This window comes from Vicia villosa, linkage group LG6, assembly GCF_029867415.1.
Source record: "Vicia villosa cultivar HV-30 ecotype Madison, WI linkage group LG6, Vvil1.0, whole genome shotgun sequence".
NCBI classification, from domain to species: domain Eukaryota; kingdom Viridiplantae; phylum Streptophyta; class Magnoliopsida; order Fabales; family Fabaceae; genus Vicia; species Vicia villosa.
Window position 1 is genome coordinate 67,151,944 of NC_081185.1, and position 12,893 is coordinate 67,164,836.

At 33.4% G+C, this 12,893-nt stretch overlaps 1 protein-coding gene across 1 annotated transcript; it reads right to left on the reverse strand.

Moving 5' to 3' along the window:
• Positions 1-314: 314 nt before the first annotated feature.
• On the reverse strand, positions 315-866 carry LOC131613804 (uncharacterized). The gene has a single exon (XM_058885445.1). It carries the CDS (start codon positions 864-866, stop codon positions 315-317), a length of 552 nt encoding a protein of 183 aa, XP_058741428.1.
• Between the last annotated feature and the right edge of the window lie 12,027 nt (positions 867-12,893).

Genomic DNA, 12,893 nt, shown 5'->3' on the forward strand with positions numbered 1-12,893 from the left:
TTGATATACTTATGAATCATATCATATATTTCTATCATACAAATGATTTAAATTCAAATTTAACAAAAAAATAATATGGTCTATAAGTTGTATGTTCATCATATTGGATGGGATGCTAAAAAATAATAGAAGTAATGCTCAATTTTTATTCCGTTATTTAAAACACATGTTCAATCAAGTTTGTAAGTATGAAAAGGAAGTTAATTTTTTTTTTCACAAGAACAAACTTAACTCATTATTTATTAAAGAAAAGTCAATACAAGGAGGAATAACATTAACGAAACTACGCCTAGACCAAGAATTGGCCGGCTTAACTAACGTGTGTCGGCAACCATATTCGCTTGGCGCTTAATAAACTTCACCTCAAAATTCGGGATCAGAGCTAACAGACGCTTAATAGAGAGGAGGATAAGGTTAAACTCAGACAAACTAGAAACATTTGAATGAATGCCTTGAATAACCACTTGAGAATCGCTTTCAAAGATCACAAAATTCAAGTTCAAGGAGATAGCATGTTGAACAGCTTCTTTCAAGACTAACGCCTCAGCTTCGATGGTTGACATACTATCAATATCCCAAGCAATTCCTGCGGTAATGAATCTACCCAAATTGTCACGGAAGCACCAACCTCTGTTAGTGGAACGATAAGACTTATTGAAGCCGGCATCAACATTACACTTGACCCAATTATCAGCCGGAGGAGACCACACTACAGGGAGGTGATTACTGTTGCTCCTTTCCTGAGCAATCTGGGCTGTGAACCAATCCTGCCAATTAACATAGGCTTGCAAGCCTAAACGAGACATGCTCTCCCTTTCATTATTCCAAACTATATTATTACGGTTCTTCCAAATCACTTCTACCATCATAGCAAAACGACCGGGATCCCTACGATCTTCTCTACTACAAACATCAAGAATAAGAGATTTAGCATTACTAAAATGTTGAAGACGAGGCTCTATGATAGACGACAAACCTGCTGCCCGCCAGCACTGGATAATGGTGGAGCACCCAAAAAACACATGCTAATCCTCTTCGTCCATATCTTCGCAAACTGGGCACCCCGATGTACATTGGACATAGTGTTGTCGGAGCCTAATCCGCGACGGTAAGCAACCTCTACAAATTCTCCACAAAAGATGTTTGACTCTAGGAGGAGCCATGATGTTCCACAAATCCTCCCAATTACCAACAACTTTACAATTTGAACGAGAAGCGATAGAATTCCTCCAGAGCCTATAACCTGAGCAAACACTATAATTTCCACTATTTTCTGCATTCCAAACCAGCCCATCGATTACCACATCCTCAACCAACGGAACACTCAAAATCTCTTTTGCAACCACATTATCAAACAAAGATTCGACAACCGCAATATTCCACTGTTTAGTATTAGGCAATAGAAGATCCTGAACATACAGATTGTACACACCTTGAGGATACGGACCTCCTAAGCAAGCATTTTTACAACCTCGAATCCACGGCTCATTTACGACCCTAATCTGGCTTCCATCTCCAATACTCCACCTACATCCCAACCGCAAAACATCTTTAGCTTTCCAAAGGCTTCTCCACAAAAAGCTCGGGTTAGAACCCACATTAGCATCCAAGAAAGAGGAATTAGGAAAATACCGTGCTTTGAAGAGCTTAGAAACTAAAGAGTGGGGCTTGGTCAAAAAATTCCACCCTTGTTTAGCTACCATAGCCAAGTTGAAAGCTCGAAAGTCCTTGAACCCCAAACCTCCATCCCTCTTAGAACAAGAGAGCTTCTCCCACGGCAACCACAGAATCCCTTTGTTATTATTACCACCTCCCCACCAAAAAGAATTCAACATCTTCTCTATGTCATCAACCACCCCATCCGGGATAATATACACACTCATAATATATGCCGGAATAGATTGCAAAACCGATTTTATCATCACTTCTTTACCTGCTTTAGACAAGGTTCTACCACTCCAAGAATTAATTCTTTTCCAAATGCGATCCTTGATAAAAGCAAAAGTTTCCTTCTTACTGCGACCAATCATCGAAGGGAAACCCAAATATCGAACCTGTCCCAAGAACATGACGGACACCCATAATTTTTGCATTTCGTTCTCTCTTTTCATTTCTTTCTCAACCATCTTCATCTCTTTTTTCAACCGATTTTTATTCTAGTTTACATTTATTTTTATTCATTTTAATTTTGATTTCTGATTAGTGATATTTTGACATTTTCATATATTAATCAACTTGAAAGGAAGAAGAGATGGTGGCAGCCAACAAATATAGTTTTTTCTATGTTAATGTTTTTCTTTTTTGTCTTAATTCCTCTTTCACTTTTTTGTTCTCTTGATTTCTTTTAAAGAGATTATGTTGAGGATGGGTTGTATAAATCGTATGGTTATTTTAGTTATATTTTTTAATATGTAAGATTACGGTGAAAAGAGAAAAATCATATGAAAAGTTTCTATCTGGAATAGATATGGAAGAAAACAATGATGACTAAAAGAGAGAAATAGTCTTTTATGATGTAATTTATTTTACTTTCTATTTAGTAGCAACACAAAAAAAAAATTATATATTACTCTTTTTGTGGCATATGAGAGAGACATCTTAATATATTTAATGATTTTGTTTAAATAATATATTTTTAAGAGAACATAAGTAAAAAATATCATAAAAGATATACACACCTTAGCGCAATAAAAAAACTGACATACAACCAAGGGAGAAAATAGAATGCTAGAATATATTAAAAATAAACATTCATCATCTTAGTTTTTATTATACTAATCATGTTTAAATAATGTTATTTTTAATGGGAAATTTAACAAAAACTTCTTAAAAGATGCACTCTCTCAAAAGAAATCTATTAGTTTAATATTATAAAATTATAAAATTATGATATAAGTAAACTTTCTAAAACAATTTTAAAATATACATTTATCATATTGATTTTAATTCCACTAATTGTGTTTAAATAATATTATTTTTAAAAAGTGTCTTACAATAAAAACTTCAATAAAAGATATACACGTTTATTTATCTCTGTTGTGCGCATTAAAAAAACAGACAAACGGACACGTTAGGTGTCCGTCTGAATGCTAGTAACAATAATAATCACAATAACTATTCAAACTAATTTCTAATAAAATTAATATTTAAAAGAAAAGAAGAAATAGCATCTAATAATGATTTTAAATTTTATTATAATAATAATAATGGTGAGATTTAAAATTTTTTAATATAATAACTAAAGTTAAATAAAAAAAATCAAAAATTCAACATTCTTAAAGATCTAAGACAAATAATAATGAATTTATTTAATAATCACGGAATTAGATAAATAAGTGAAATAAAATTAATAAATACATAAGTAAATAAGCAAAGTTTAGAAAGACAAGAACATCAAAAGAGAGAATGATGGGATTTGAACTCAGATTCTCCCAACCTTAGCAAACTCGAGTGAGGTAAACACCTCAAGTATAGGGAAAATCTAAATCACAAGGAAGATCTTGATAAACATACCTTAAAATCCTTTTTTAACCAAGGTGCTTAATTGCATGAATGCATGCTATGCAAACGACCTAATGGAGTGTATGTAGATGAAATGAGAAGCACAAGTCAAATAAAAGTAAAATCAGGAGGGCAAGTTTTGGGGCACAACACATAGTTATAGTGTTGAGTCCTGAATCACATTGCATACATATAAGCTTTGTGATGTTGATGTGAATTATTCACGGTGTTGAGTGAGAATAATTGATTGTGACATGATAAATTGGTGAGGCTAAACATAAAAGAAAGTATAAACTAAATTATATTGAAAATAAAAAATAATATTGTTAATACAGTACATTTACAATGAAGATCATCTATTATCCATTTCTAGGGCTGGCCCGGTCAATTCGGAGACCCTATTCAAGTTTAAAAAGTGGGCTATAAATACTGTTAATCACTAGATAAATCGGATTTAGTATAACTTCAAAATGAGTTCATTCTCATGCTTCATATAGCGACTTTCTAAAAAAAACTTATAAAAATAACACTAATTACTTTTTTAACACTTCACTTTTAAATATTTTATTAAAGAAATAATATTTTAAAATTTAATAATTTGCTTAATAAATACAATAATACACATAATATTTGTTTAATAAATAAAATATTATTTATGTATTTATAATTATGTGGATCTATTAGCACTAATAAAATATAAATAATCACAAGCACTACTTGTTATTATATAAAATAATTTTTGTTTAAGAAATTAAAAGTTAAAATAGCATTTAATATAAGAATTTACAATGACAAAAATACATGATCATCATAAAATAATACATGATACTGTCATAAAATAATACTCCCTCCGTCCCACAATGTGTGACCCAGCCCACCATTTCACACATATTAAGAAAAGTGTAGAAAAGTAAGAGAGAGAATAATATTTTTACCATAGCACCCCTAATTATGTATTGGAAGTTGTGAAAGTTTAATTAATTAGAGGGTATAACAGGAAAAAGTTTATTGAAAATTGAAATGCGTCATTCATTTTGGGACATTAAATTATTCCAAATGGGTCACTCGTTATGGGACGGAGGGAGTATTAAACTAGGCAACTACATGATGTTGTCATTTCATGAGTATAACAATGTCATTCCTTTTTTTACCCACAACAATGAATATAGTAATAATATTTGAGAAAAGGGGTGATGCAGTGACAGTATAAAATATTTTTACACTGTCAACCAATCATCACCATATATCCAATTAAACCATTCTTTTATTTAAAAAATAATTTAATGACATAGCTAATTGATAGCTTTCTATTGAATGACAGTGTAAAACTATTTTACAGTGTCAGTGCACTATCTTTTAACTCATAATATTTACAATGCAAGAAGCCAAGAACCATATATGTATATGATAAAAAAAATATTAAAAAAACTGGTGTGGCTATAGCCACACTCAGCCTTAACGTGGGTCCGCCCATGTATATATATATATATATATATATATATATATATATATATATATATATATATATATATATATATATATATATATATATATATATATATATATATATATATATATATATATATATATATATATATATATATAACCTCACATTCTTTACACACCGCTAATAAATCAAAGTTTATTCTCACCCTTTTTCCCGTTGTTTTTGTGTTGCTTTTACTTTATTGTACAAATACTCAAGAGGAGTGACTTGCTGATGTGGGTTGAAAGATGGTTGAATGCTTGTCTTCGTATTAGTTAGTTTATCATTATTATTTTTTTTATTGGTTTAATGCTCTGGTCTATAACATCGGGAACAGGGCAATTTTTTTTTGTTGCTTTGAGTTATGAGTTGAACCATTTTATTTGATCTGAGCACTTCATTGTTAAAGACTTGTGTTGAAGTTTTTGGTAAATTAATATTCCGCTGCCAGTTATTATTTTAAAATGTTTGAAAAGTGTGCATGTTTTGTCGAATGACATCCTAAATTGTGGTTTTATTATTTTAAATTAAGTTTCGGGGTTTAGGGTGTTACACTCATCACAAACCTTTGGCTTTTCAAAAAGCAAAATTTAGATCTATATTATGTTGATTATATAAACAAAGAAGAATTAGTAATCCATGTTATGGGAGAATGTGAAATTTTTTAATAGGTATGGACTGAATTTTTTACTACTAACAATTGGGAGGTTTTCTTTAATAGTAACTTGCAGGAATGAGTTCATCTCAATATTAATACTAATATAGGAAGTGAACACGACAACAAGTGGGGTGAAACTTGGGCAATTACTTGTCATATGCTCTGGTTTTTGAGGAATCAAAGGAAACACAATGAGGAGTATATAATGCGAACTAACCTAGAGGAAGAGATCAGAAGGAAAGTTCGGGCCTACCAGTCAAACATTTAATTAATACAACAGTTGCAACATAAACAACAATTTACTTATCACATTGTGTGGTCTCCTCCTAAGGAGAATTGGATACGCCTCAATATGCATGGAGTTTTCAAGGGTAATATGTAAGCAGGTTGTGGAGGGGTGCTAAGGGATTATAATGGAGTTTTGTGTGGTGGAGTTTAAAACAACATATGAGCTGATTGTTGGTGTAAACCCTAGAGGCCAATACTTTTTGGTACTTGTATCGAATTATTTATTAATAATAAAATGCATTTCTTAACTATGTTTGTTTTTCCAAAATAATAAAGTCCCTAGAATAGTTAGTTTTTTAATGAAATGTTAAGTGCAACTTAATCATGAGAACCCATTAAACATAGGGTTAAGTATGTTTTTGGTCCCTATATATATATATCTCAAATTTCATTTTTAGTCCCTACCAAAAAAAATTATATTTTAGTCCTTCCAAAATGTTTATGCATGCAATTTTAGTCCTTGCTATTTTTTAAAATTTTAAAAACTGTTTAATTACCCTTAAAATTTTAAATTTTAGAATAATTTTTTCATACTTGTTTAGAATACTATAAAATATTTCTTTACTAATTTATAGAATTTTTGAAAACTAGAAGAATTAAATATGATTTTTTTAAATTTCAAAAGATAATGATAAAAGTAATGCATATTTCGACTTAGAAATCAAATTTTGAGTTTCTTTTTTTTAGGGACTTTTTATAAAGTTCTAAACATGTATTCAAAATAATCATTTAAAAATAAACATCGGTCTAACAGCAGGGACTGAAACTACGTGCATAATAATTTTGTGGGGACCAAAACATGTCATTTTTTTAATAGGGACTAAAAACAAATTTTCATAATTTTATAGGTACCAAAAACTTATTTAACCCTTAAACATAAGGACACTATTATTAAAGTATACATAGTCAAGCTTATTGTGAAACGGGATAATATTAAAGCATCGAGACTATTATGAAGATAGACTGATGATCACATCTCATGGATCATGGATAAGGAGTCATCAAGGCTTGACATAGGTATAAATATTAGGAGTAATATTTATACTGGATTGGCCCGCTATGAAAATACTACATAGAATGTTATGCAAAGTGTCATATGTTCTTCTCATGGTGATAAGTGGTGTATACCACCCTTCGATCTGAAACCATTATGGACCCTAGATGTAGAGTCAAGTGTTTTATTGTTGATCAAACATTGTCCGTAACTGGATGACCATAAAGACAGATAATAGGTACTTCACAAAGCATGCTGAGGGACATGAGTGACATAGATGGAATTTTCCCATCCTGCATAATAGGATAAATGTCTAAGAGTCCAATATTGAACTGGACAAGGGTGGCACGACCTATGCCTTGTGTTTAATATAGACATAAGGGTAAAAGGGTAATTGTACATACAAGCATTATCACAGAAAGGTTTTTGTCAAATCACATGACATTTTCGTGACTTGGGTAGCAGTGATGTGTTGCTAGATACTGCTCACTATTTATTATGTTAAATGTGTGATTTAATATAATTTCCAACGTTGCGAAAACCTACAAGGTCACACACATAAGGACAGGTTGATAAGAGACAGAGTAAATAAGGAACACCGTAAGGTGCAGTGCACTTAAGTGAATTAGGAATGTGGTAAGGTACCATGCGTGTAATATCCTAATTTTATTTCAAGAGATTAAATATTAGGAATTTCATTTAGTTGAGATGGAACTAAGTGGCATTATGGTAAATAAAGTCTAGTTGGGGGTGTTTTGGTCATTGCACCTAATACTAAGACTTAAAGAATTGTTTGGCTAAAGACTTTTTTCATTTGGTGGACCAAAAACAAAATTTGGTGAAGGGAAGAAAGGATAAACGTGAATAAATATATGTTTCTATGATTACTAAATGCATGATTACACTTTAAAAAAAATTAACCTTGATTTCGTGTTTGATGGATTATGAATCACACGTGATGCTATGTATGAATATGCTTTGTTCCCGTCTGTTCCGGCTGAACATTCGGATCTGTTTGATTGTGTGGCTCTTGGAGCATGATTGTTATGTATTCTTGAATTGGATTAGGCTTGAGCTACTAGGTGGTAAGTCCTGTCCTTGGACTTAGTTCCATCATGTACCATTGTGATGTGAAGGTGAGGGCCTTGAGGCGTTTCTCATCTTGATGACACATCAGCGTGCTCGGTATGATTTACACACCTGAGCTATCATTGCAATATGAAGGTGAGGGTCTCTAAATGGCGTTTCCACCTTGTTGACATATTGACGTGCTTGGTAGGGTGGGGTCGTGATGCCATGTAGGCAACATCACGTCGAACTCACCTCTAGTGGTGGCACATAGGCAATGCCACTAGGCTTTTGCCCGGTGGGCTTGTAATGTCTCGTAGACGTTTTCGCATCTCTATAACCACCTGCGTATATACATGATTGAGGTGGTAGTGTCGCCACTTAGGAGGTCACTGCAGTAACTCGTCACAGATGATATTGTGTAGCCAAGTCGGCCTAAATCACATGGGATTCATCTAAATCATTGTGCGGTGGGCTTATGCGAGTCTCTTGACGCGATGTACAGGAGTGACTCACCGAGGGTGTGGTTTTGGCAGCCTAGGTAGACAAGCGGGATTTACTTCTGGATTCCTCGTACACGGGTACGGGTCTGCATACTTGCTTGTGAGGGCGATGAGCCTGTTGTTGTTGTTGTTGCCTCATTGGATAGTTATGGAACTTCTAATGATGGTGAACCCTTGTGTGTACTTATTGTAATACCCTAATTTTGACCCCCCTGAGATGTCACATCTCCAGACATTTCAAGACAGGTACTCAAAACAGTCACTTATTCATCTGGTACTCGATCGAGGATGCTCAAGGACAAGAGAGTTCAGGCAAAGGACCAATCAATATAAGATTAACCTCTAATAAAATCGCAAGACTCAAATGATTCATTCATTCACCTATGATTGATTAGACACCAGTCATCTAGACTCAGGTTTGCTCAGCTAGGGTTTTGAGCCCATCAAGGACTAAAATCAGGGACCACATTTGGGAAACCCTACAAAGCTCAAGGACATCACTCAAAGGTTTCAATCATCTTCAAATGATCCATATGACAATATCCATTGGGCATTGTACCTCAATTCAAGACCTACAGTCATCAATTTCATCTGATCTACAATTAGGGTTTCAGACCTAATTCACCTGGACAGTTGACTTTTAATCAGGACATGGGTCCACAACTCAAAACATGGCTCAAGAACTTCTATTACCTCAATATAATCCATTCATACCATTCATTTGAGGAGGAGAGCTTGATTCATCACAGAAGTCCAAGATTTCACTTCATCTAGAAAAAGTCAACTGTACAAGATCACCTTTGACTTTTAGGATTTTAGGTCAAACCATGACTTTTAAGGATCAATATCATCAACATATGATTATTGAATTCATTTGACCAAAGAAAATCAAGAAAATTCATCAAGGATCAAAAAGTCAACAAAAAGTCAAACTAGTGCATTTTGACCTAGTTCATGGATCTCAAAATTTCACCTACACAACTCAAAAAACTTCCAACATGAAAGTTGTAGATCTTTAAAACTAAAACAACTTCTCACATTGGAAATTTTTTCAAGAGATCAATCATTTAAGAGATATGAGCTTTGGAAGTTATAGGTTATAAAAACTTAGAAAAAATTCTAAGTGTTTTTAACCTAGTTTTCTTCCAACTTTAGGCCCATTTTACACAATTTTCCCAAGTGATTTTGAAGAAACTCCAAATAATTAATTGAAGTACATGTTAAGGGCTTTCCAAATTATGCTCAACCTTCTCCAAATTCATTTTGAGCTAGGAGTTATGCTTGTTCAAAGTTGGCCTCATGAAGAGAAATTATAGGTCATGTACAATTTGGAACTTTGCAAATTTGTGCAAATACCTCTACCAATTGATGCTACACGATCCATAACACATAAGTAAAGATTCCATGCATTCATTTTCATCATTGCATAAGGATTGAAGAATATTCCCAAAAACAAAGGCATGTGATTATGTAATGATTACATTTGAGAATTTATGGCAAATGGATGAATCACCAAAGGAATCTTCTCCCAACCAATTGAAGCTCTCCTCTGCATCAGAATTGTCCCCTAAGATCAGAAGAGATCAATGGATGGGGAGCTAGCTCGAAAATGCAATGATTACATTTGCAAGATTCCTTGAATTACTTCATGGCCAAGAAACCAAAATGACTTCACTAAGCAAGCTCACTCCTCTGCAATTACACTGAACTCTTTGCCTATAAATATAAGTGCATACCTCAGTATTAGACACACCAAAGCAACTCCAATTCTTGCTTTCTCCTTCTCTCCCTCATGCTTATGGTTTTCAAAAGTTATTTGGCAAGAAGAATCGAATTCTTCAAACCAGAGCTCTTATTTTGAAAGTAAGCCTTCTAACATCTCAAGGAGGTTCATTAGAAGTGATCCAAGCACCTGAATCACTTCTGTATTCAGTTAGCATCACTGAGTCCCCAGGAAGCTTTTTGTGATCATTTGTCCATAGCTAGAAGCCCTCCACCATAGCCATCGACCTCCACTTTCAGAGGTATTTTTTCAAACTCTAACACTCTTATTTAAGCACTCTTTTTAATATATCTTGATACCAGTTTTGTTCAGCATCATCAGAGGATTAAAAACCCTCTATCATCATTCATTTATTCATCTTCATCATCATTTAATTTTAAAATTAGGGTTTATGTGTTCTTTATGTTTTTTGAATAATTAGATAGTTGTAGTTAACATAAATCAATATTAGTTACATATCTAGATTCGTGAGGAAATTTAGAACGGATTTCATGTTTACATCATCCCATTTGGTTGAGAGATGAGCAAGTTCTGAAATTCAAAAATTGAAGAGCTTGAGGTTGAAGACGAAGATAGTGGTGGGGCCATTTTCAAATATTCAGGGACAAGTTTAATATATTTTTATTGCAAGGCGTATACATAACGAATACATCGTTATAGCCCAGTGGTAAAGAGAGTTTGTGTGAAGCGCGTGCCCAAGGTCTGGGGTTCGAATCCCCCTCGCCCTAGACCTTTTGATTTTATTTTCTTTTTTTGCCCTATACACTTGACAACACACATATGGCATTGGGGTTACCTCTATGACACCAAGCGCGCGTTGGCCCAATGGTGTTATTTTGAGCTGGTAATTGCAAGGGCGTGAGTTCAAACCATGGTGGAGACAAAACCATATTTTTACCACTTTTTCCTTTCAATTTTATTTACAACTTCATATAATTAATTAACCTATCAAATTAAATCATTTTCACTTGATTTTTCACACACTTGTCATTAAACATGTCTATTTTATGAATAATAAAAAAAAATCACAAAAATATTATTTATTTGATATATTTTTATTAGGTTTAAAATAACATATTTTTTTAAGTATTTTAAAAATACTTTAAATATAGTTTTCATTTGATTTTCAAAACTTAATTACATTGTAAATATTTTGTGATAAAACCCTAATCATTTATGTCTTAATTAGGTAAAGATTTTGTCTTTACTCTAATTAAGTTGACTTTTGTCAATCTTCAAAAACTGTATTTACAAAATCTTCTCTCTGTTTTCAAAACATTCTTCTGGTATTTGAAGGGCATTATTCCCGGTGAAACTCTTCAGATACCTATGTGACCAAGTGTTCATCTTCACTTCTTCTGTTTTCAAAAAAATATTAAACTGTTTATAATTAAACCTTCAACTGTTATCAATAAACAACTAAGCGACTGCTAAGGCTTTGTACATACATCTTCAAAGGCCTCCACTCCATCCAGGTTAGGCTTTATAGCTTTCAATTTACCAGCTTTCATTTAAATTACTGTCAAATATAAACTGCATATATATATATATATTGTTTAGAACTACGTCTGAGTGTAAACCTTAGGACAGATAAACTATATATATATATATTATAGGACTATGGCCTAGGATTGAGAATGTCTTCCCGGTGAAGGCTCTTTCCTAATTAGAGATCTTTAGTTCAAACCTCAAGATAAATTATTCCCGGTAAAACATCTTGAAAAAAGCCTTAGAACCAAAATAGGATACATCCACCCAAGAGGAATTATTCCCGGTGAAACCTCTTACCCATTTGCTTAGAGCCAAAATAAGTTCAAAACCACATAGCTTTCTCTTGTGCTATAACAAGGACCCTTGATGAACCTCGATTAGCCTCCTCTTGGGCTTTGTACAAGGACCCACAGGCTTCTTAAAAGCATTCCCAACTTTCTCTTGAGCTTGTATACAAGGACCCATCAGGTTTCTTATAAACATAGGAACAGGTCTTTAGTCACCTTTTAGCCTACCCTGGTGAGTTTCTTCTATTCTTAAAACCAGACTTTAAACAAGCTAAGAATGTCTCCATCTCAGTATTGAGTTCACCTTTTGGAATGAGAGACATGGACAGTCTCTGTCACCTTTATCTTTACCCTCCAATAATTTTCCTCCTTAGCAGAGTCTAGGTCTCAATCTGTCTATCCTCAGTTAGAGTCAGCCTTAATCTTGGGATTTAAACAAGAAGTCTCAATTAATCCTTTCATCCTTTCATTATCAATGGAGTGCTACCCAATCATTCTTTAAGCAAAAATCCCTGGAAAGGGTTAGCCTCCAAAATCAATCCTTTAAATCCAAATTCCCTGGAAAGGGTTAGCTTCCAAAAATTAAGCTTTCAAAAGATAAACTCTCCAGCAGAGTAAACCCCTGGAAAGGGTCGGCCTCCAACATCAATCCTTCAAATCCAAATTCCTTGGAAAGGGTTAGCTTCCAAATCATCTTTCAAACCTTCAAAACTCCTCAATAGAGTCTAGGTTAATTACTCAAACAAATTCCCCAGTAGAGTCAATCTTCAAACCTGGGTCTTTCATTCATCAATCCCTGCTTAACAAAAGCACAATCCTCAGTAGGGTCAACCT